The 26733-nt window shown below is 35.8% G+C and overlaps 1 protein-coding gene across 1 annotated transcript in view; it reads right to left on the bottom strand.

Annotated features, from left to right (window-relative positions):
- Positions 1-26733, bottom strand: part of TNKS (tankyrase) — a 147165-nt gene that overhangs the window by 63559 nt on the left and 56873 nt on the right. The window contains 2 exon segments of the mRNA XM_006086172.3: positions 9216-9291; positions 10052-10088. Coding sequence (XP_006086234.1) covers positions 9216-9291; positions 10052-10088 — 113 coding nt within the window.

Raw genomic sequence — 26733 nt, 5'->3', positions numbered from 1 at the left:
GGCCTGCCCTCTGCCACCCGGGAGCAGGCCTAAGCCAGCAGGTCATTATCTCCCGAGGGGTCCCAGACTGCGAGAGGGCACAGGCTGGGCTGAGGGACCCCCCCCTTGCCCCCCGAGTGCACAAATTTTTGTGCACCGGGCCTCTAGTCATTTAATAATTGATAAATAAAAATATATCATCAGGGCCTGGTTGGTGTGGTTCAGTGGTTGAGCACTGACCTATGAACCAGGAGGTCACGGTTCGATTCCCAGTCAGGGCACATGCCTTGGTTGCAGTCTCGATGCCCAGTGTGGGGCGTGCAGGAGGCAGCTGATCAATGATTCTCTCTCATCATTGATGTTTCTCTCTCTCACTCTTTCTCTCTCTCTCTCTCTCTCTCTCTCTCTATATATATATATATATATATATATATATATATATATATAATCACCCAGCACCCATTCCCATTCACCTGAAGCACTAGGACAGCAGCAATGCCACTGAGGCCACTTAGTGTGTTTCTTCCTGATCCTCCTATTCCCTGGCCACTCGACCACATGAATATTTTTCAAGCTACTGCTGCAGTTATAATCTACCCTACCCTATTAAGATTTTACTTGTAGAGGCAAAAAAAGTACCTTTAAACATAGATGGTTACAATTTTAAAAAGAGATTCAAAACTGTCATTTTTGTAATTTGGCCTCTAAATCAAATTTAACAATGAATCACACACACAGCAAAATGATGTAGTTATTTTCTATACCTCAACTATAAACTCAGAATGCAAGAAACTTGTACTCTTTGGATATGAGTGTAGGAGAAACCACAGTTAGGAGGAGGGTGGCTAAGCAGAACTAAAATGAACTCCTAAGTTTTACCACCTACTTTTTAACACTATGGTCTCTTTCTACTAGAAATTCTTTTCTCAAAGAGAGCACAGTTGGCACGGGTACTAATTACCCTCACTAGCAGAAATGTCATGCTTGACAAAATAGAGACTGTTTTAGTAGAAGTGATTCCCTAATGAAAAATTTAAAAAAAGACATTTTCAAGGCCTTATTGTTATAAAATGAATATACATAAGCATAAAGATTTTATATAATACATCCCAACATAAGTAGGCACGAAAACTTGCTCCAAGGGATTTCTGCATTACAGTAAGACATGCACCACTCAGCAAGATATTCCTTAAAGATGTGATGTGATTAGATATATAATTAAACCTAAAGCACTTGAAGAGTTCCCTAATGCAGAGTTACTGCATTTCGACCTTCTTGTAATCCCAAGTAACATCTGAAGTATGGTCTATGAAAGTTGAAAATTAGAATATGGTATGACCTTTTAGCTACCAAGATTTGGCAAGAACAGAGGACGATGCTATAGGCCACTAAAGGCCATAGGGAGCCAGGCATGTGCCCACACTTTCTTAAAGGAGAAAAAGGTTCCATATAAACTTTATTAGAGATACCAGGAGTCTTTTACTAGTGTGATTCTATGGCAGGGGTGGGCAAACTTTTTGACTCGAGGGCCACAATGGGTTCTTAAACTGGACCGGAGGGCCGGAACAAAAGCATGGATGGAGTGTTTGTGTGAACTAATATAAATTCAAAGTAAACATCATTACATAAAAGGGTACGATCTTTTTTTTTTTTTTAGTTTTATTCATTTCAAACGGGCCTCCGGCCCACGGGCCGTAGTTTGCCCACGGCTGCTCTATGGGCTCTTAAATATTCCAATTGTATATTACGGTAATTACTACTAGCTGATAAAAAAAACCTATATAATAAAAGCCTAATATGCTAAGTGACCAGTCATCCATTCAACCAATCAAAGCGTAATATGCTAATGATATGCTAAGGCCACTCAACCGCTTGCTATGACATGCACTGACCACCAGGGGGCAGATAGTCGATCAGTCAACCAGTCGCTATATGATGTGCACTGACCATGTTAGGGGGCAGATGCTCTGACCAGTAGGTTAGCTTGCTGCTGGGCCGGCTGACTGGGACTGAGCGAGATGGGCCGGACATGCCCTGGAGCCCTCCCACGGTCCCTCCCCGGCTGGCCAATCTCCCGCGTCCCTCCCCAGCCCCGATCGTGCACTGGTGGGGTCCCTCGGCCTGGCCTGTGCCCTTTTGTAATCCGGGACCCCTCCGGGGATGTTGGAGAGCTGATTTCGGCCCGATCCCGCAGGCCAGGCCCAGGGACCCCACTGGTGCACGAATTTGTGCACAGGGCCTCTAATCCTATCTAATAAAGTGGGAATATGCTAATTGATTCTCACGCCATCACAAAGATGGCGGCACCCACAGCCAATAAGGAAGGAATATGCTAATTGACTGCCCCGCCCTCAAAGATGGTGGCGCCCAGTCCTCTCAGCCCTGCCAGGGTGGCAGCTGCCCAGGACCAGCCAGAGGCGCAGGCAAGCCTCGGATGGCAGCTGCCTAGCCGCCCAGGGCCGCCTGAGGCTCAGGTAACCAAGGCCAGCCGAGGCTTGCACTGCCGGCAGTGGCAGCAGCAGAGGTGTGATGGGGCGTTGTGTTCCCCTGATCACTGGGTCACCTCCCGCCCCTGAGGGCTCCCGGATTGTGAGAGGGAGCAGGCAGGGCTGAGGGACGCCCCCTCCAGTGCATGAATTTTCATGCACTGGACCTCTAGTAAATTATAAAATGCATTATAATCTTAAAATGTTAACAGTTGAAAGGTATCTTAGAGCTAATGTGGCCCAAACATTTTTTAGGCCAAAAAAATTCAGAACTCAGAGATAAAATAAAATTTGCCATGATCACATAGCTAATAACAATATTAACTCAAAATGGTCTTCAGCTTTCAAGTTCCTGCTTTTTCCCATAACACAATCCCAAAAGATGCAATTGGACATATCTAAAATAATGTTTGGGGTCTTATTTTGAAACTAGATCCCCGGTGCATGAAATTCATGCACTGAGGGAGGGGGGCGGTCCCTCAGCCCGGCCTGCACCCTCTCCAATCTGGGTTCTCTTGGGGGATGTCCGACTGCCAGTTTAAGCCTGATCCCACTAAACCAGCAGTCGGACATCCCTCTCGCAATCTGGGACTGCTGGCTCCTAACCGCTTGCCTGTATGCCTGCCTGATCGCCCCTAACCTCTCTGCCTGCCTGCCCGATCGCCCCTAACTGCCTCTGCCTGCCGGGCTGATTGCCCCTAACCACCTCTAACTGCTGGCCTGATCGTCCCTAACTTCTTCCCCTGCCATCCTGATCTCCCCTAACTTGCTCCCCTGCCGGCCTGATAGCCCCTAACTTGCTCTCCTCCAGGCCTGATCGCCCCTAACTGCTCCACTGCCTGCCTGATCACCCCAAACCGTCTCTGCCTCAGCCTCCGCCACCATAGTTTTGTCTGGAAGGACGTCTGGAATGAAGTCCGGAAGACGTCCAGTCTATCTGATCTAATTAGCATATTACCCTTTTATTAGTATAGATCTTCACTATTTTTGAAAGTGGAGCTATGAAAGAACCACTTTCAGTAACCCACCTGAGAAATGATGCAACAGATAATAAGCATTGATTGAATTACATTTTCTCAGACTAGAGGTAATTTAGTTATCTATTATTAGATAACAAACCACCTCCCAAATTACCTGGGCAGTATTACCCTAGGGTGCTAGGATGGCTTATGTCACCTGGAGGCTGGACTGGGAGTTCAAGCAGAGGCCAGGATGTCTGGGACCCCTGGCTGGTTAGGTTCACTGAGAAGCCTAACTGAGCTCAGGTGGGTCTCTGGTTAGAGGCCTTAGTTCTCCATATGGACTTCTCCACATGGCTGCTTGGGCTGCCTCATGGCATGGCAGCTGGGTTCCAAGATAGAGCATTCCAAAAGCAAGAAACTGGCAGCCGCCACACCAATTCAGGGGCTAGTCCTGGAAATGGCATAGCAACACTTCTGCTTTATTTTATTCATCAAAGCAGCCCTGGGCTTAGTCAGAGTCTGTTTAGGAGAGGACTAGATAAGGGCATAAATAATGAGAGGTGCAGTTCATTGAGGGGTCTTCAAAGTAACAATCTATCATAGAAAGATTGTTAAAATGCTGGTCAAACATGATATTCAAGGAAGATTTACACTGAAGGAGAGAGCTGTTAACCAATAATACTGTATTACAATATGACAAATGTATATAAACCTAAGTTTAAATATAAATACAAAAAGTTACCTAATCCTATATGTTCTTTGTGCTTCATGGATGTGTTATGGAATTTAAATGGATACCGAAGCATTATTTTCAGCCAGATATTAATTTTAGTAAGTATGTTCTTATTAAAAAATATATAGCTCAAAAACATATTTCTGAATTTATAAGCTGCTAATTTAAACAAATTTATTAATTCAATGAGATGTTGGGTGGTGAGGGGACAATGGCCAAGCTCCAAAATAATTAATTCAATTATATGCTTTGTAAATTACCTGCTAACCTACATTTTATCCAAATGCTACCTGGGACTGAGCTTAGATAATAAAGACAGTTTAAGTGGGGAACACTAGAGTACTCAAAAGTATGTAGGTGTCCATTATAAATATGTTCAAAAGCTTCAAAAATGTATCAAGGGAGTAGGAACCTAATTTACTGAGGTTCTACCATGTGCTACAAATTGTATACAATAATCACATTATTTTACTTAATCCTCTCAAATGCTTTGTGGAATGGGATGATTATTCCCATATGAATGAATACACTGAAAACTGTACAGGCACAGTCACATACTTAGAAAATAAAAGAGCAGAGAATAGAACCCAATCTGTCTGACCTCAGAGCCTATTTGCTCTTTTAATTATATCACACAATTTTTTATGATGCCTTCAAGGGATGGTACTAAATTTTACTTTATTTCTAATTGATCTATATTTTAAAAAGTGTTTAAATACTTTACTTTTTTCTGTTTCCACAGTCTTATAAATTATTAACTATTTTATGGAAGCAAAGATTTACACAGTAGAAATATGACATTTAAAAAACTCTTCAGTTAATCTTTCTGAATTTAAATCATGTTTTTCCAATTGCCTGTTAATCTAAATTTGTGGTTTCTTACAGAAGAGCATACATGTCTAAATACTAATGCTTTGAAAATAAAAGGGCCAGAAAACAAACCCCACCTTAAATCTACACTTTATAATTGTATTACAGGCAAAAGGAATCATACATTTTTTAGTGTGTTAGCTTCAACGTATTGGATAATGTCTTAATCATTCTATCAATTTTTAAACTCCCTGTAAACCAATACCACTAAACACATTTTTATCTCCCATGACACTTTACAGAGTAACCTACATATGTAAGTACTGAATGTTGGTTAAATGAGTGAAAAGAGCAGAAAAAAATCTGAAATACCAGAAATTACATTTAATACTTTATAAAAATAAAGGTCCAACCAAATATTAGTTACATTCAATATTTGTTGACATACAATCATAGCAACAGGAGGCATTGCAAAGATACATAGTATTCCTATTTAGGAGTATGTACAGTAATGCCCAACTACAACCCTCCTCACTGTTATAATTCTGATAAATTCAGAATATTTATTCTGAAAGAGGATAAAGGCAGCCAGGAAAGGAAAATAACAAGAGAGGGACCTAAATGAATTCTGAAGAAGGTTCAATGTTAAGATAATTTGAGATGTATTCAAATATTAACAAGAGACCACCACGTCCTTAAATTTACATATCAATCAAGGCCAGAACATCTGTATAATTGCTAATAAAACATCTGACAGAGCAGAGCCAGTGTGGCTTGGTGATTGACCATCAACCTATGCACCAGGAGGTAACGGTTTGAGTCCTGGTCAGGGCACATGCCTGGGTTTCCGGTATGTAGGGGGCATGAAGGAGGCAGCTGGTCAATGATTCTCTTATTATTGATGTTTCTATCTCTCTCTCCCTCTCCCTTCCTTTCTGAAATCAATAAAAATATATTCAAAAACAAATAAACAAAAAACATCTGAGAGAAAATACTGTAAAGGAAGATTAAATGAAAACAAATTTAAGTTTGAAAATACAATCTGTCTTAAGGATCTGGTTGTATTTCACTGCAATTTAAAATAATTGTGGAATGTTGTACCTAATCATTCTGGACAAAAGACACAAAAAGAATAAATTTTATCTGTGCCCCCATGTTTCTAAAGTGACCACCATTAAAACATGTATATAATTCTATAAAAGTAGCATTTCAGAACAAAGTTTTTTTTTAAAAAAAATCTGCCTTTGCTCTTTAGGGAAAAATAAAAAACTGAAAATTTCTAAAGTAGTCAAGTTCCACTTGATTTACATGTAAAATAAAAGAATAATATAAAAATATAAATTACTTAAAACCTTAATGATACTTTACTATTTTCAGAATTCTATAGGTTAGAAAAACAAATGTGTATGGGAAATAAAAATATTAGCATTCACATATTAACTAATTAGATAATCATGAAGTCACAGAATAGAATTAGGAGACTATTTAAAATTTACACTGTCATTGTATAATCCCACGCATTACATTAGAAAGGAATGCTGAAGTCTAAAACCCCCACACATATCTAGGCAAATTCTCCACCTACTAGTTAATGTATAAGGAACAATTCTTTTCTAAAAACATTACAAAATTGACATTTCCATGGGCTTTTAAATTTGCAAACCAGGAATCATAGTAAAAACAGAGACAGTCAGGGACTCAGTTAAGCATTAATATAGTTATTTAGAAATCCTCTAAAAATGAATTTGATTCTGCACTGTGTTCTAAAATGTAAATTCAAGAAATAAAGCTATATATCTGACTAACTTACTATATGTGTATAGTGCATTTATCCTCTTCATATAAAACCTGAGTTCCTAATTCCAGATAAATACATGCAAATGGATTGAAAAAATATTAAATATATAAATCAGACTTGTAATTTAATAGGTAGATTTGCTTACACATTTTTATTGACATCACTAATGAGAAAACAAAAGATAATGTCATGACTAAGGGAACTTATCCCAATCTCCATTAGCACCCAGAATATTTACTGCTTTGTGGCTTTGCTGCAACTGGTATATTTCGTAAGAACTACTTTGTGCCATAAACAAGAGTAATATTTAAATATAAACATTATTCAATTTTAATTATGAAATTTTATTTGCATTTTGCATATCAATGGAAAATTTTAAATGATTTTTGTTATGTGCAGAAATAGCACTAAAACCTAATAAATGCTTGTTTAATATTTTCTAATTTGGGAAATTGGTAATCTAAAAAGTAAGAGTACGTTTTGAAAAATTATTGCATTATTTATGTTATGAATCATTCAGTAGAATATTTGCGACATGTTCTTTAAAATGTTCTAAACATTAAAATACATGTCACCCTCTATAGTACAATTACTCAAAATAAATTAATAAAATAATACTAGTAATAATATATAATAGAAAATATAAAATCCCTATTCACATATTTCTGAGTTAATTATCTAAATGATAAAGAGAAAGGATAACTTTTTTCACTCAGAGAATAAAACTGCTCATCAGGGAAAATATTCATATCTTAAGGTCTTGCTACATGCAAAGTGCCTGGCTTGGTCCAATGCAAAATACAAAAGAGAGCTAATATATCAGTGGAAGAAAAAGTCATGTATGAATAACTACAATTCAATAACTCTGGTAAAAGCCATTGAGTAATTCAGAAAAGGAGCCATAGGAATTTGGTTTTAGCTAAAAGGAATGAGGGAAGTATATCCTCTTTTGATAAGAAGGAAAGATAAAGGAGCTCTATATATATTTGTGTAGGGGGTGAGGCAGGGAGAAGAAGTAATTTGTTAATTATTAGTGTTCATGCTCCTTAATTATTAGGATTGCTGAGCTCAAAATGGGCTGTCATGGTATAAGGGTAAAGATGGAAGAATAAGGCTGGGATGGAAATCGACTCCTGCCGTAGTAATCGCACATAAATTCTGCAATATTAAAATGGCTATGGAAAACTGAAGTATGCTGGGTTCTATAAAGAGCTCTGTCTAAAGATATTGCTGCACTTACCATTGATAAAAATGCCCTGTCCTCACTGTGATAAAAGTCACGTTATCTACTGAGAGGATCCAAACAAAATTTGGAGCTTTAAAGTAACTCAAGAATGTTAAAATCCTCAAAGCAACCTCAAAATATAAGGGGAAATAAGCAGTTATCATGTTTAAAATCTCCACAAAGCTATTAGTAGTACTTAGTAAATCTCTGCTAGTTTAGAGTTTTATATATACACAATTTAACCTTACATGAAAGTAGAAGTCTCTCCTCAAATTATCCAGAGAAGTGGAACACTCATTAGGCCATGTGAAATAATATACAAGCCGTCTACAATAACAAACAACACATATTCCGAGGATTCAATCCATGCCACTATTCTATGGATTTCTTTAGAATGGAAAAAAAGTGTGGAAGCAGTCAAGGAAAACTGAATAATTCTAATCTATAAAATCATCACTCAGAAAAATAATTTTTAAAGGCAAAATATGTATTATTTCTAAGGTATACATCCATCCTCATAGTTTTCATAGCATATTTCAAAATAAATAATCTCAAAGGAATTAATTCTTTAAGTTTTAGGCACAAGATGATTTCCCTCAATATTTGCAGTGTAATGTTAAATATATTTTAGGTTTTTAAAACATAAAAGCAATCTTTTAACATTAAAAAATTAACTGCCATTTAAAGAAAGACTTTATAGTGTCAATATACCATGTTAAAAACTTAGCCAATAAAAAATAAAATAAAAAGCAGGGCTGTCACAGAGCTCTAAAGAAAATCATTAGCAATATTTTCTCAGCTTTAAATTGAAAAAGTATTGGTATCTAGTAAACAAATCTTCTTCTGCCAAATAAGAAATAAAAAATGCATATATCCTAACAAAAATGGGTAAATAGGACATAAACAGATATTTCCAGTTTCCATGATCATACACAGAAAATAATGTTATTATAATTTTAATCACCTACAAAACTGCAGTTCCATTTAACAAACAACTTTCAGTGTCTGACATTTAAAGAGACAGGCTTAAGATCCATGCTTCACCAGCTCAATGAATATGTCACAACTGCCAATAACAGATACAGCAGCATTTCATGTTACAGTGAAAAGATGCCAGGAAATACGGCTATATATGCATACATATATATGCCAACTTCAAACATTTTAACTGTAAAGCAAAAAGAAATTACTGAAGGGGAAGATTATATTTTAAATAACTTACCTTTCGTCCATCACTTGCATGGCAATTCACATTGAGAGGAGTCAGTAAAGCCATTAGTTTTTCTTCATTACCGCTCCTATAAAAAGGTATGTTATTCTTTTAAAATTATAGAGCTTCTTATGTATATTTATAGATATTTTTCACAAGAAGGAAAATAGTATGGGTTTGCTTCAATTTCTTTTATATGGTTTTAAATGACTCTCTTTTGCTATATTCAATTCAATTAATATATTCCTAAATAATTCCTGTTAATCACCATGTAGTGGTACAGCTTGGAAGATCTAAGCTTTCTACATTTTTATGTTTTATTTGTCTGCAAAAAGTCACCTTCCTAATTACAAGCAAACTTTATTCTGATAAGTGATCTAAAACACAGGAGTTAAAAATATATACAAAATGCAGTAAAAAGCTAATCAATTAAATTATAAATGAACAAGAACAAAAGAAAATGAACGAGAATTTTAACATTTACTTTATGCCCCTCATTCAAGCTTTTGAAAATTAGAAAAAATTTTAAAGAAAAATGAAGGTATAGATATTTAAATACTCCGAGAATATCACTGGAAAAGCCGGACAACTAAGGTTTGCAGGTACCTTAAATATGTTCCAAATACAATTAACCTTATAATCATCACCAGACTGAGAGACTGCCTCATTTAATACACCTAATCATGTAAAGTAAAAAACACAAAGGTTTACTATAAGGTCTTATCTGCATTATTGCATAAAATCAAGCAAGACAATACCATGTTATAATTTTTATAGTCCTCCACCTGCCCACCCCCTATTCTCCCTTAAATGCATTATACTCACTTAAAATGAATGGAATCACTTACCTAGCAGCTTCTAGGAGTTCGTCTTTCTTGTATTCACCTAGATGATTACAAAATATCATGCTGTTAGCATTTGGCAGAAGACAGATTAAGAAATGCAGTAGGCAGCAAATAGAGAATTAAATAGAGAAGAACAGAAAAAGATAGTCCACACCCCGCTGGGTGATGGAGCCGTGACGTTAGCCAGCTTGTGAAGGCAGCATCACCAGTGCCTTGGAGACGGGCAGCAAATTGACGCAGCTTCTTGTCCAATCCTCAGATGAAGTAGCTTTCTTCAGACAACCAATGAATGCTAAATCTCATGTCCAGAAACACATTCCCTCTGATAACAGCATGCCAGCTGAAGACAATACGCCCTTCCCCCCCTTTCCTATTCAGCCTGTCACAGTATACTTGTGAAGCATAATACATTCTGAGACAAAAGCAAAATAATGTGGCTCTTTAAAGGTACACATTACTTGTCTTTAAAAAATTCGGTTTTTTGGTAAAGACATGGAAAGTTAAAAAACACACATTAATTGCCATTGCTGAGTTTTATAGCAGCAGAAAAAAAAATCAGAACCTTGAAGCCTTTGCCTGGATAGGGTAGGTCTGTAGACTAGAAATACATGAACTATGTACCAAATGCTATGAACCTCTTGGAGGCAGCGCTCCAAAAACCAAAACAGTGAATACATTTCTAAATGACAATAATTTTCTAACATGCTATAATCTTTACACTTTATACAAATCCAGTACCAAGTTGTAACAAACAATAAACCTTAAAAATATTTTTAAAAAGCAGGCTGGGGTCTCTGTGAATGAGCAGATATCTAACTATTGAGATGTGAATACATTTTTTTCATTCTATTTTTTAATATATCACAGACTAAAAAGAGGTATATAATTTAAGACCTTCAATACAAACTTCCTATGGTATTCAAGATTTAACAAACACGTTTCTTTTGAAAGCTTAATTAAAGAATAAGAAATTTTAAAAATATAGCATCTGTTCATTCAATAGAGAAAAAGAATAGCCAGGACTATGATTCAGCTTTAATAATACATGGACTCAGTTTGCTATATCACTGAAGAAATACTTATGTTTAATGCTATGAAGAAATAAGCTTAAATTATTTTTATAATATTACTTGTAAATATAGATTTCTTTGCATTTTGTTTCTGTTTTGCTACAGAATGCAGACTATTGATGCAAACACTATAAAGACACTTCAGGACCACCAAGCACATGTTTAAGTTCTATAACCCATCATTGGTAAATATTCTTTTAGTTTAGACTCAGTCTTGCTTCTCAAATTAAGATTACATTAAAATCTAAGAACTGTGAAAAGTTATTTTCTAATAAGGAAATCATTTTTAAAAATCTATTCTTCCCTACGGAAATTTTATATACCAATAAAATCTCAGGTTCAACAATAAACATAGATAAGCTAGAATGCATGATTCCTGATAAGAGTTGGCCTTTCCTATTTCCCATATTTTGCACTCCAGATTCTTTAATTGATTCACAGTTTAAGATTTGTATTATTATATCCCTCGCCAATAAAGCTCTTGACTTCCCAAAACCAAACACCTATCTCTACTAAACATTTTAGTTGGCAATATGGAAGTTGGTGAGTTAATCATAACCTCAAATATCTTAAATATCAAGAGCAAAGAAAATCACATTATGGAATTATCTATAGAAGTCTTTCAGTCAATGAACATTTATTGAAAGGCCTATATGCCAGATTCAAAACCAAGAGAGACACTATCATCTCTGTAGTCAAGGAATTATTAGTCTATCAAGTGAGACAGACGAGTAAACAAATGATTACAGTAGAGTATAAAAAGAATCGTCTGAAGTTCTAAAAAGAGCGTAAAGACTAGTCTAAGTGGGAATTAATAAAAGGCAGGTAATTATAGTTCAAGGAAGATTTCTTGGAAGATGGGAAACTTGCACAGAGTTTTGAAGGAAGACAGGTGATCCTCAGGTAAAAAAGGGTGAGGGAGAAGGAAAATGGAAGCTCTGCAAACCTCAAACAAAGGACTTGCAGGGGAATGGGTAAGAATGAGGCAGAGAAGAATTAGAAAGGTCATGAATGACCCTCTAAGAACTCTGAACATTATTTCGAAAACAATGAGGAAATATTAAAATAATTTAACAAGGGGAGTACAAAGTATATTTAAAGATCTGCAAGTTTTGTGATTATGTAAACTATTTCTATGCTCTACTCCAGTGAACTTTAGTTGGGAAGAAAAGTGGCCCAAAGCAAAGAGGAGGTGGACAGAGTAGGACAGTGAATTTTGACATAGTTTATATTTTTGAGTAAGTATAAATTCCCTTATATACAGTAAAAACATTAAAATTGGGGACTGAAAGTAGCTACTATTGAAATCTATGTCATAGTAAAATGTGACTCCAATAAGCTAGGTAGTAAAACTGCAAAGTATTTGGGATCTTCAAAGCTAAAAATCAGTCTACCTACAGTTTTCTCCAAAAGGCACGTTTTTGCAAAAATGTTATTCCCTCATAGATAAGCTGATAATAAACCAAAGTGTTCAAAAGAAAACATTTACATATATCTGACAGAGTCGGACATAGGTGTTACAAATGGCTTTCTACTCTTACTGTTAGGGAGCCTAGTACTGTAATCAGCTTTGCTGCAATACATTCCAACATCCACTATCTGGTGCCCAAGGACTACAATCCATAAACAGTCTAAGCTATTTTTCAAATGCTACATCGCAGCTACAACCAACATAATGAATACAGGAGGTCCTTTACGCACTCTGACAACAAATCTAAACTACTTATTTAACAAACCACAGGTTCTGTTCCATTTTAGCTGAGAATCTGAAAATATTCTGGCTGAGACTATGGTGCCTTATGGAGCATTTATATTCTTTAATAACATTCAGATAAAGGCTAGCAATAGATCAGTCAGAAACAAAACTAGACAATTATAATCAAGATAATAGCAGCCAGGAATGGAGAAAATGGATGGCTTAAAATATTTTTCTTTGATTAGAATAAAGTAAGTGGGATAAAAAAATAAGCAAGCAAAAAGTTTATTTTCCAAAGTCTGAATTTTTATTATTAGTAAACTAATGATAGGATACATATAAAGATAAGCGCGCGCGCACACACAGACACACACACACACACACACACACAGTGGGATATAAGCTAATGTGTTAAAGAGGTATGTTATCGGAAAGAAGGTTAAAAATAAAGGCTAAAACATAAAGATTAAAAATAAAACTCCCCTGGTATTTCTCTGAAGTAGTTAGAAGACAAATTACTTTTTGAATAAAAATGAAGAACACCTACATCAATAAATAGAAGTCATGATTATTGACATCTCAATTTTAACATTTTAAGGGGTTTCTGACCCTTTTTTCAGCAACTGACAGGGTCAAAGTAGACTTGATTTTGTAAAAATGAGTTCATTTGGCTTTGTTGAGATGGAAGAGCACGGAAAGATTATGATCATGAAATCACAAGTTCTTAAAGCAGTAAGGAACTAAAAAGAATTATGACCTTTCTTCTCTCTACTTTGAAACCATGCATAATACATGCCTATCAGTAACATCTCTTGTTATATGGCATGAGGGGGGTGTAGTTTGAAAGTCACCTTTCTCCTGTCACCTCACCCCCAATTTCAGTCACTCTCCTAAGGGACCATCTGCAACAGATTCATTTACAGTTAATGAAACTGACACTAAGGCAGTTAAGTGAACTGTCTAAGGTTTCATGAGTGTTATTCACTATCTGTTAGGCCCTGAACATGGCTAATATATGAGTAAAAATGAAACAAACCTGAGCTTTCAAAGAAGCAATGTAAACAAAAGAGTAACAAAACAATAATAGCAAAACAATTTTAAAAAGCAATCCCAATAACTAGCTTTAAACAGATAAAACATATTTATATAATATAAGCCAAATATTTTCATCAAAACTATATTAAAGCATTGGAGCTTTCATATGAGCTTGTAAACATGGGCAAAAAAAGAAAAATAATTTTAATTAATATTTTGGGCCAAGGGACTAAGAATGAAGAAAATCCATCCTGAGACTATTCAAATGATCAATGCATTTTGCATTTCCCATAACATGCTTTAATTCCTCATGCTTTAGATATCTCAAGGGAAGAGCTATGTATAGACTTCAATTAAGAAACAGATTCATAGATACAGAGAACATTTTGACAGTTGCCAGATGGGAGGAGGGTTGGCGGGGGGGGGAGGGGGGGGGATGGGTGAAAAAGGTGAAGGGATTAAGAAGTACAAAGTGGTAGTTACAAAATAGTCATGGGGATGTAAAGTATAGCATAGGGAATATAGTCAATAATACTATAACTACATTCAGATGGGTACTAGATTTATTGGGGTGATCACTTTGTAAGTTATATAAATATCTAAACACTGGGTTGTAAACTAATACAATATTGTAGTCAGCTGTAAATGAAAAATAGAAGAATATTATAAAACAAAACCTGTTATCAAGGATTTTATGTTGCCAAGTATTAAGTAGTACCATGAGTTGATAATTTTCATACAAATATTTTTTCATCAAGATACTGGCAAATATAAGAGTTGAATTGATTCTTGTAACTAAACTGACAGCCTATAGATAAAATAAAATATTAATTTAGGCGATATATTCCATGTTTTCACTAATAGTTTGAAAATTTGGAACCAGCTATGTAGTGATAGAAGGAATTTCACTAAAGCACCAGGGGATAATCTAATCTCAAGAAGTTAAAGCTATGTCTTCCACTAAGATCAATTTCAGATTAACTGATATTCTACTATATATAAATGATGACTCTAAGAATTATTGAATTATTTTTTTCTCCCTATAATCTTTCATGAATATTTTCAGGACAATAGGGGGAAAATGACAGTTATCAGCATTCTCAATGCTTTTTTCTTACTTCTGCATCCTGTCACTCTTCTCATTCATTTTGCTACTTGCTTCAAAGTCTAGAATTATGATCAGACTAAACACTCAACAGTCATTCTAAACATAGAATAATTTGGGGCTTTCAAAATCTAGGCTTGAGCAGAGTCTTTTCCTGGTGGAGATCCTTTCCTTCTCTTGCCTCCTACAACTTTGACCTTTTTAATTAGCCAGGATTAGGTAACATTAAACATAACCTGTGCTATAATGTTATAACAAAGTATGCTGTCTAATACAGTATCCACCACTCTCACATGGCTACTTACTTTTAAGTGGATCATAAAAAAATATTTTAAAAATACAAATTCTGTTCCTCAGTTGCACTAACCAGATTTCAGGTTTTTCAATAGGCACAGGTGGCTAGTGCCCACCACACTGGACAGACAGAATGTCAGACAGACGGTTGAAACTTTTTTTGGACCACGCTACTCCACAGTGTGTTTAATGACAATTTAAGAAGTCATCTTTTACTCTAATAAACTACTTTTCATATAGTCTTACTCTTAAAATTGTTACTGCCAAAACTCTATAAACTTTCCCCCCCTAACTGAATACCAAACAACTTATTCATCAGTATAAAATACAGGGGAAAACACTGGACTGTGTGATAAAAGATCTGGAGTGTGTGCTAGCTCTGCCATCAATTTCCTGGTGTGACCTCGGGGAGAGTCACTTTAGCTTCCTGGAAGCCTCCATTTTATTGTCATTTGGAAAAATGAGGGTGGAGGGTTAAATGACCTCTGAAGTTTCAGATCTAAAACTCTTACCCTGTATTTGATTCTCAATACTGCTCAGATCTTTTTCTAAGACAATTTTAATGATGCCTGAACAGAATTTAAGGGAAAACAAAATTATCTCGGGAAAAATCTCTACTAAACTATTATAGAAAGTAGTACCTGGAATTATAGGGTAAGCATTAAGCAATTTTATCTAAACGGCACTATTTTCTATTGTGTTGGTAAATTAAAAAAAAAAAAAAGTTCACCTAAGTATGGAAGTAGACATAAACCAGGAAGATTATTATTTAAGAAGAATTTTCCAATTCATTAGGAAAATGGAGATGTGTCCCACTCCCTGAAGGACAGCTGAAAATCATTTTTTCAAAGAAAAAAAAGACCCCCCCATATAATTATACTATCCTGTGCCACAATATTTAAATAATAAAAATTATAATATATTACATGCCAATACAAAAATCTAAACCAATGTCCTAAAACATTTAAAAAACACAATACAACATTCAAACATAACAAAAGCTCTGAAAAAAACACAATGTAATCAATATATGATTGTTAGCAACCAGTTTCTTGGTATGCAATGACATGACTTTGCTTAGCCCCAGTGACATCTAAGATACATATCCCATTTATAAACACTTATCAGGGTTTCAAATGATTTATACCTGTTTCTGATATTCTGTTAATTGTATTTGAAATGTGACTCGACTTTTTGCTGAAATTTATTTTTCTGTTAAAATGTAAGTATTAAAATTTGGAACATAAATATAAATACACACTGGATGAAAAACTTTTAAGATATATACATTCTCTAAAGTTGGATATTAAAAACCAAGAGGCATGTTCCTCCGGGACGCTGTTAACCAATGAGACATTTGGCAAAGTGTGTCTACCAGTATATTGGGGGACGGCACACATATAAAACTATCATGTGCCGAAAGGTTACAAAACTTAGCAAAGACTGTCACTAAAGTGGGAGCAAATTCTCTGAGTGAGATAAGAAGGGCGCTCCAAGGTATAAGAAATTTAGTATGAGATCCAGAGCACAACTTCTGGACAGTTATTTGGTAGGATAGAGTGATGAGGGGAGAGAGAAGGAAAGGGAAGGGAAGAGGGAAAAAGGAAAAAGTCAGAGAGAAGGAGAGTAGTAAAATAAAGGCAGGAATGAAGTTAGGAAGGGAAAAGAATCCAGTAATAAAGTTTATGAGGTAGACACTGAGAAGGCTAAGACTCAGGAGTGAGTAAAACATAAGAATACTGAGCATTAATGATCAGAATAATGCCGAAATGAGGCTCTTCTCAGTAGGTAATCTAGGTTTTTAAAGATACATGCACTAATGATGAGAATTCACGGGTATTGAGGAACAGTGATGATTAATGATGATTTATAGAGGCAGCACAAGCTTTCTATAAGACTACTCACTCAAATGCATATGCCAGGAAGTGACTGAGAATATGCTTGGATAATGTGTCAAGCACACCACTAATCACTTTTACTGAATTTTGTAAAAATGCAACTTTACCCAAAGAAATACAGACCATGTCTAGTGCCTCTGAAGTCCTGGGCACAGGACCAAAAGACTTGGTAAATTCATCATTTTTCTTGCTAACTTAAAAGAAATGGAAGTTTGAGGAAAAGGAGCAGCTGGCTATCCATGAAAGAACAAAATCAGTCTTGATCTTAGGATGCAAAATGATGACAATTGATGATAAGTATTAAAAGAAGAACATAAAAAAATGAGGATCAGATATAATGTCTTGCAATTAGAGATAAAAAATGTCAACTGTTCAAATGTATAAATCAAGATTAAAAATTAATTTAAGTAAGGCTAACCCAGATTAAACTACTCTAAAGCTGGTTTGACAGGAAGCTCAGTGAATCGATGTGACAAATTCACAAAAAGGTAAAAGGAAACATGTCGTATCAGCAGAATAAAAAAACGAATGGGGTTATTTAGTCTACAGTATAAAAGACTGAGGTGGTAAGAGGAGGTTATAATTATAGGAAGGGTTCTAACTTCTATTGTCAGTATTTCAGAGGAACTCTAAAAAAGAAAAATGCTTAGCCATATACAACATAGTTCCAAAAAGAAGTGACATGTACTGTATTTGGCTTAACAAATGGGAGAAATATTTCTAACCATTTAAGTTATTCCACAAAGAACTAATTATGGCAGAGAGCTTGTAGGGCTATAGCACAGAAATGCCAGGTTGGAATATAGCATAGAATCCTTATGGGCTAATGGAGTAGATTAGTAACCTCTAAATCTAAGGTCCTTTCCAGATCCATGGTTATATGTGACTTTCAGGATACAGCTGTATACTTGTTAATTATAATAAATTTGGACTTAAGTTACACATGATGTGTTCTTTACTATCTACTCTTCATGAGATCCAACCACTGCTCTCCAAATTTAATTCACATATAAAATTATATATAAAAATCTTATTTGACAGGCACTTTACTTGAATGAACTAATTTTAATCCTCAAATAATGCTTCTGTTCTATTACTTCCATTTTACAGATGAGAAAACTGAGCAATAGAAGGTCACAGAGTTAATGTATTAGGTTCCTTATGTTATTGTAACAAATTACTAGAAACTTAGTGGTTTAAAACACAAATTTATTCTCTTACAATTCTGGAGGTCAGAGGTTTAAAATGGATCAGCGGGGCTGTATTTCTTCTGAACACTCTAGGAGATAATCCATTTCCTTGCTTTTTCTAGCTTCAAAAGGGTGCCCACATTCCTTGGCTTGTGGCCCCTGCATCACTATGACCTCTGCTTCCACATCACATCTCTTCTCTGTCTGACCCTCTTTCATCCTTTCTATAAGGACCCTTGTGATTTTATTGGGGCTACCAGAGAACTTAAAATAATCTCCTCATCGCAAGATCCTTAACTCAATCACACCAGCAAAGTTCCTTTCACCTCATAAGACAACAGTCACAGGTGCTGGGTATTAGTGTATGGCCATCACTGGGGACCCATTATTGTGCCGATCACAGCTAGTATATGGCAGATGGGAGATGTTTAACCACAATATATGCTGCCTCTCAAACACTGCTCCTCTAGAGATGGAAAATAGAGTGACTATACCTTCTAACGTATTCCCTAGACTGCTAGGAATAAAGAATTTTCTTCAATAGGGCATGTGAAATTTAACATCTAGGATCATAGACTGTAAAGCAACATATGGAATTCTACTTGGCATGACCTTTTTGGAGAATAAGCTGTTTAAAAAAATATGTGGTGAACATCTAAAGAAGGCAGCTACTCTACTTTTTGGTTAAGTTAGCAATAATGGAGAAAACATTCTTTATCAATAAAAACACATTTGTGTATTCTGAAAAAAAAAAGAAATTCTGAGGACCCACATTCATATCTCCTTTTCCATTGCAAAGGAATTTAATTTCTTATGAAATCATGTTTTTATAATGTAAGGAATAGTCCATTTCTAGCTATTAGTACTAAGTTAGAACCAGGGAAAATATGAATCTAAGTAAAAAAGCACAGAGGACATGCGATTTTTGTCTGCCCAAATGCCATTACATCCTTCTTCTGGGAAGCGTTCTGTCCCCCGTTTGGGGGAATTGCTCCTCCTTTTCTATGGTTATGTCATTCTGGTAGATTTTCCAATCACAGAGTCCTGCTCCACCCCTGACCAATAATCACAGTCCAACCACAGACCAGTGATTGGTCAGTTCAGAGTTCTTTCTTGAGACTTTTCACTACACAATTGGGGAAGAGCCTTCTTTTTACATTAGAAAAAAATAGTAAGAGCTCTAGTGTTGTATCCCCAGAGCTGCCAATAGCCATGAAAAAATAGTAAGAGCTCTAGTGTTGTATCCCCAGAGCTGCCAATAGCCATGCTCAACACAGAAGAACCTAAGAAATCAAAAGGGCAGGAGGGAGAAGGTATAAGAGTGAGTGAGGGGAAGGGGACAGAGAAGGCAGCAGGGCTTAAGTAATTTCCAAGAAAAAGGGGAAGGAGACAGAGAAGGCAGCAGAGGAATGCTCAGGAAGTGGGACAGAAAGGCCTCGGGTAGGTGGGTTAAAGAAACAGAAACAGTCAGATACATGATATAGTTTGAGTCTCTGGATCCAGCAGACTGATGTCAAATATATCTTTGCCTTTATGTGGTTTGTAGCCTTAAACAATAAACTTCGTCAATTAAATAATAGCAATTTGATTCATGAGTGTTTTGAGCAATTTGATTCAATGTGCTTTATTATATTCCCTATAATTCCTCCCACTTCACCTTAAATAAAACAACTATCATATTCAAGCCAATCTTTAGCAGTGAAGCCTCCAACCGACTTTTTAAAAACATGGCCTTAGGTAGATTCTAAATAATTTAACACTGATATAATTTAGTTCGTTTATTTGCTTCATATTGTTTTTTAAAAATGTTTTTATTGATTTTAGAGATAGAGGAAGGGAGAGGGAGAGAGAAGGAAACATCGATCACCTGCCTCTTACATACCCACTACTGGGGATTGAACCCTTAACCCGGGCAAGTGCCCTGACTGGGAATCAACAACCTCTCGGTGCATGGAACAACACAATAATATATCCAACACAAGATAATAATGATGGTGATAACAGTAATGCTTTTCAAACTTTAAAGCACTTGATTTGCTAACAATTATTTCTCCTATAAATCACCAGGGAAATAGAACTTCATTTTTATTAACATCAGTGAAAGAATTTTAATTAAAAAAACTAACATTTAAGGAATCTCAGAAAACAAATTTCTCCATTCCTCTTTATAATAAAACAGCTTTTATGTAATGAAAATGGGGCGTGTCATTTGATCTTACTATCCTAAAAATTTTGCTGGGTCACTAGAATATTGTAATCACACTATGCGAAGAATAGAAATGGATGTATACATTCATAAAATAGTGGATAAAATAGAAGGGCTTAAGTAATTTCCAAGAAAAAGTAAAAGCTTCTCAGAGGAAGGTAATACAGAAAAATCATGCAGATGAACTTTCCCTCTTCTCTACCAAAAGAAACAGAACCTTACAAAGAATAAATCTCTGTTTTCTCATTAGATAGAAAACCTCATGCAAAAGGAAAGATCTATGTATTGGTAATAAGTTCCTATCATACAGATATTTGATATTTTTTACTATACTAGTTGGTGACGCATTGACTTGTAGCAGCTTCAAGTATATCCATGTGTCAACAATAAGCCATAGTGAAAAACATAAATTTGTTACTATATTTCATATATTTTGTTTTTTGTTAGTTTTTATCTTTAAATTTACTTTATATATAATGATTTCATGAAGTACATATAGATTTTGGCCTATTTTTATCTACTGTAGAAATGGACCAACCCTTCAATGTAGCAATCCTTATGAAACTTGACTAAAGATTAATATGCAAAAAAGTAGTATTTTAAAACATGAAGTTTGAGATAAATTAAAAATAAAATTAATCTAGGATTAGTACCATGTTTAATATTGAGGAAGTTTAAGTCGGCCCTACTGATAATGGCAGTTTCTAAACAGACATGGACAAGGCCATAGAAAACAATGTCCCTCTACAAGTCCGTACCACAGCTATAGAAGTGACCCATAATCCTTTAGTAATAGAGTTAACTATTACTTTCTTAATAATGACATCACAAGCCTGGCTTCAGGATCAGTTCTGCTAGTCACGGACTACCCAAGGCCTCTGTGTATGTACATGTGTGTGTAGGTGTATATACCTCTACCAGCAGCTAGAGTAAACACTAAAGCACAAAATTCTATGATTTGCAGATTGGAGATCTTGCTTCTTTATTAGCAAGATATTAATTAACACCTTAGGAAAACTAAAGAAAGGACACTTTTGGAACTTGAGATAAATAAGTTACTGCCTATTAGCATCTTCAGGAAAAAGTTCCAAGGTTATACAAGCTTTACCTTTAAAAAACAACAACCAGCAAACCAGTTCATGCACATAGGCAAGCACACTTTTACCCTCATTCTAGACAGTAAGTTCCTGTGTTCACGTTTTGCATAATGATTCTGATCATTTGATGCCTCCTGCCTGATACAGAAGAAAGTGCTATCTATTTGGTAGAATGATACTGTTATTGAGAACAGGCTAGAGAAGAATTGTTTATTTTCTCCTTTTGCTTAGTTGTTCATTTCATTTATTTTGTGTCAAGCTTTTAGATGACCCAGAGCAACTGGAGAGTGAAATTGAATAAGATCATATAAGGCAATATTCTTTTGACAATGTCAAGCAAAAGTATGGAAAAAACAAATATTCTAAATGGAAAAACACACAAAAATGTTAGACTGAAAATACTAAGTCTCAAATGTGGGTAGAGAACAAACCAGGAGCAGTAAATGCTGAGTTCTTGCTTTAGTAATTTGCTCCTTCCTCTGTGCTTCGTAACACTTCCTATATTGTATGAAAAATCATTTGTGGTTCTGTTCTTTTTTGCCCAACTTGAGCTCCTAGAAGTCAGAGGGACCATATTTTATATTCATTATTATATTTAAAAAAGAAGAATACCTATTTCACTTTCCCATCCTGGAATAGCATATATTTCTTAAAAAGAATGTCTTATCTAGAGGAAAGTCCATTGTAATAACAGAGGACTATATTATATCTAGGCTTAGAACTAAGAATAAAAGTATCACAACATCACACAAGAAACTCCTGAAAAAAAAAAAGTTCCAGTAAGAAGAATTTTAGAATCTATCTAATTGCATTACTGTGGGAAGAAAAAAAATTTTTAATAGCAATCAATAGACTAATTAAACATATAGCTATTTAGGTTATGCAAAAAGAACTTGTTATTTTCTTCCTTTTCTCCAGGAGAATACTGGACTAATTAAAGTAGTGAGCTTTTATAATAATGAATAAAATTATATTTTTATATATAGCACATTTTATTTATCCATTCATCTCTTAATGGGCACATGGTTTGCTTCCACCTTTTGGCTCTTGTTAATATGCTACTATGAATATGAGTGTACAAATCTCTCGTACAATTTTCCTTTCAATTCTTTTGAATATATATCCAAAAGTTGAATTGCTGGATCACAGAAATTCTGTTTTTATTTTTGAGAAACCTCCATAGCGTTTTCCATAGCAGATATGTCATTTTACATTCTCACCAACAGTGCACAAAGGGTTCCAATTTCTCTACATCCTCACCAATATTTGTTATTTCTGTGTTTTGTTTTAATAGTAGCTATCCTAATGTGTGTGATGTAGTAGCACCCAAAATTTCTATTTCTTTTTAAAACTATGTCTAATGAATAAATTTTTAATAAAAACTGACTTCCCAAGAGTCTGGGACTTCAAAATATGGGTAAAATGCAAACCTAGCTGAATAATTTCTCATTAAATTATTTTAATAAAGCAAAATTGGTTATTACTTGGTCTGTGTTTTCCTTTCACTGAGTTAAATTTATATGAAAATAGATAAAACATGCATATTTTCTTACTATTATGAGTATAGTATAGCTGCTTTATGACACCAGGGTATAAAGGAGTAAAGTACTAATACACTTTTAGTAAGACTGCTATTATAAGTCCTGCAACAGAGGTAAAATAATGAACTTTCTATGCTTTGATTTGAGTTTACTTGAATTTTTATGAGATACTAAAGTATATATGTTTATTTAGTAGTATTTTCTTTGAAGGTATAAACCAAGGTTCATATGCTAGAAAAAGTTAACACATTTTTTAATAGAATTTATTGGGGTTACACTGGTTAATAAAATTATATAGATTTCAGGTGTACAATTCTATATTACATCATCTGTATATTGTATTGTGTGTTCACCACCCCAAGTCATGTCTCTTTCCATCACCATTTACTGCCTTATGACCTAGCAATTCCACTTCTGGGGATTTATCCTGAAACCTGAAATACTAATTCAAAAGAGTTAACACATTTTTATTAAAGACACTATTAATTCATTAAAAAAAATATCTCCAGAAAACAATGATAAGAAAACTTGATAAGAAATTAGGTCTAAAAAATTGTGTTTTGATATTCCAAACTAATTAAACTGAGTCATATTTCAAGGAATAATATTAAAAGACTTATTTTATACATAAAAGAACAGTCTGACAAATTACACCTAAATAGTTCATGGCTGCTCATATTTATGAAGGATGACATTATTTTGGCCCATCTGCCACCATCTCAGATTATTTGTCACTAGCCCAAATAGCATATAGACACAACAAAATTTAAATTATGCTTGTGGAAGTCTTAATATGACAAAAGTAGACAATTATTTCAAATAAAATCACATTTCTAATTTGTGATTATATAATAATAGTTATACATTTTAGAGGAAGTTATCGTTAAGGGCAGTTAGCACTGTTTAAATACTGAAATGATTCTTCCTTTATATAATCTCATTCTGTGCTAGCAAAAGATACTATACATTCATTTTGAGTAAACATGACTTAATTGATAGAACCAACAATTTGTGTAATAGCTTCTGCAAATAATTATCCAGGAATAGTGACAAAGACTACCTAAGAGTGAGTTATTATAAAATTTCGGCAAGCTATTTTCAGATTCTTGACAGCTTAATGTTTTCTCATCCTAATAACCTTAAAAGATTTAAGCCAAACACTGCTACATCAAGTTTGTTAAGAATTATCTGTGGTTGTTGGAAATTTTTACCTTGGAATATAAGAAGACTTGGCAAGATTATTTGCCGAGGAATGAAACTAAAAAACATTTTAAAATTCATCCTCTGCTTTGTGTGAGGTGAATAGACTGAACTAAGAAACTGTCACATCTTACCGAAAACGACTTGTGGAGATATATCCTAGGGCATATGTTGAAACTAACAGTAATTCCAGAAATTATTTTAGAAAAGGCACATAATATATCAACGTATCATCATAACTGTGTAAATCATTATGACTGCGTTACAAAATAAATGTCTCTTTCTGTCTCTCCTTTGTCTCCTTTTCTCTAACTGACTCTCTCTCTCTCTCTCTCTCTCTCTCTCTCTCTCTCTCAGAAAGAGGTTGTTTTATAATGTTATGAACATTCTGTGGCATTAGAGTTATGTGAGCAAATCCCAAAAATTTAGCTCTTGTCAAGATAGGCAAAGGTAACCAGAATTCTGTAACTTATACAAAATTATCAAATTCTCAAGCATTTTTGGCTTTCAGTTGAAATATGGGAAAAATGAGTATAATCTATAAAGAAAAGAAATTTATAAATAAATCAGACTCACTGCTATTATATGAAAATATATAAGTTTGAAATCTCCTAGAGGGTAGAGATAGTACCTTATTTATCCTTATATACTTAACAACTATCAAAATATCTGACATGTAGGTGCCAATATAGTGAATTGGAAATACCCTATCTAATAAAGAGGGAATATGCTAATTGACCATAACACCCTCACAAGATGGCAGTGCTCACAGCCAATAAAGAGGAAATATGCTAATTGATTTCCACGCCCTCAAAGAAGGCAGTGCCCACAGCCACAAGATGTCAGCATCCAGTCCCCTCAGCCCCGCTGGGGCGGCAGGCACGTGGCATGGCCGGGCCTGCCCCAGGGAAGGTCCGGCTGCTCCGCCCTCGCCTGCCTCCAGAGTCCCCCAGTCCCCTCAGCCCCCCAGCCACCCAGGGCCGACCGGAGGCGCAGGCAAGCCTCAGATGTTGGCTGCCCAGCCGATGCCCAAGGTGCAGCAAGCCTCAGATGGCGGCTGCCCAGCCAACGCCCGAGGGCAGGCAAGCCTCGGATGGTGGCTGCTCAGCTACCCAGGGCCGGCCCGAGGTGCAGGTAAGCCTCAGATGGCAGCTTCCCAGGCACCCAGGGCCAGCCCGAGGCTCAGGTAACCAGGGCCGGCCAAGGCTTGCGCTGCCAGCAGTGGCAGCAGCAGAGGTGTGATGGGGGTGTCGCCTCCCACCCCTGAGGGCTTCCGGACTCTGAGAGGGGGCAGGCCAGGCTGAGGAACTGCCCCCTCTAGTGCAAGAATTTTCATGCACCAAGCCTCTAGGGTGTGTGTGTGTGTGTGTGTATAAAGTTAACAAAGCATTCAACTCTTAAATGTTGGAGAAATAATTTGTATTTTAAGAAATATCTTTTTTTTTCTAAATATATTTTATTGATTTTTTACAGAGAGTAAGGGAGAGAGATAGAGAGTTAGAAACATCGATGATGAGAGAAACATCGATCAGCTGCCTCCTGCACATCTCCTACTGGGGATGTGCCCGCAACCCAGGTACATGCCCTTGACCGGAATCGAACCGTGGGACCTTTCAGTCCGCAGGCCGACGCTCTATCCACTGAGCCAAACCGGTTTCGGCTTAAGAAATATCTTTAAGGAAAGTGTTAATGCCTTCCAGCCAAAGACCACCAGAAACACGCCCATAGTAGAACACGTTGGGCTTGTTACTTGTTACAGAAAGGGAGAACACACGCCATGGGACCAGTGGGGTAGCTCAGAAAGAGGGTATTAGAAAGAATCTATTCTAGCATGTGATATTTGTTGGAAGTTTTGGAAGGGGGGCGCGCCTAAGAAAACGGAGGTTAGTTCTAGATTGGATGCTGATAGAAAACGGGGGTTAATTCTAAGACTAAAAACAGCAGCTATCATTCATATTAGCGAGATGATGATGTTTGGTATTTTATGAGTTCACAATGACCTTGTTTTTGTCTGTGGCCTGTTACAACAGTTCTCATATATAAGGCACTATTTTCTTTCTCAAAAAAGAACATTTAATTGATAATGAAAAAATTATTCCTGAGTACAAATTAACAACAAAAAAAATTTTTTTTAAAAGATGAACCTGGAGAGAGAGACCAAGATGGCGGCGTAGGTAAACACCGGAGACCGCTGCCTCAAACGTCCATTTCAAAAATACAACTAAAAGACGGAACGGACATCACCCAGAACCACAGGAAGGCTGGCTGAAGAGAGACTCTACAACTAGAAGGAAAGAGAACAGCAAACCGAGGCTCAGAGGAGGCGCAGTGTGGAAAATACAAAGGTACCGAG

Source organism: Myotis lucifugus, unplaced genomic scaffold, assembly GCF_000147115.1.
Source record: "Myotis lucifugus unplaced genomic scaffold, Myoluc2.0 scaffold_26, whole genome shotgun sequence".
Classification (NCBI taxonomy): Eukaryota; Metazoa; Chordata; class Mammalia; order Chiroptera; family Vespertilionidae; genus Myotis; species Myotis lucifugus.
This window is presented reverse-complemented; position numbering and strand designations above follow the sequence as displayed.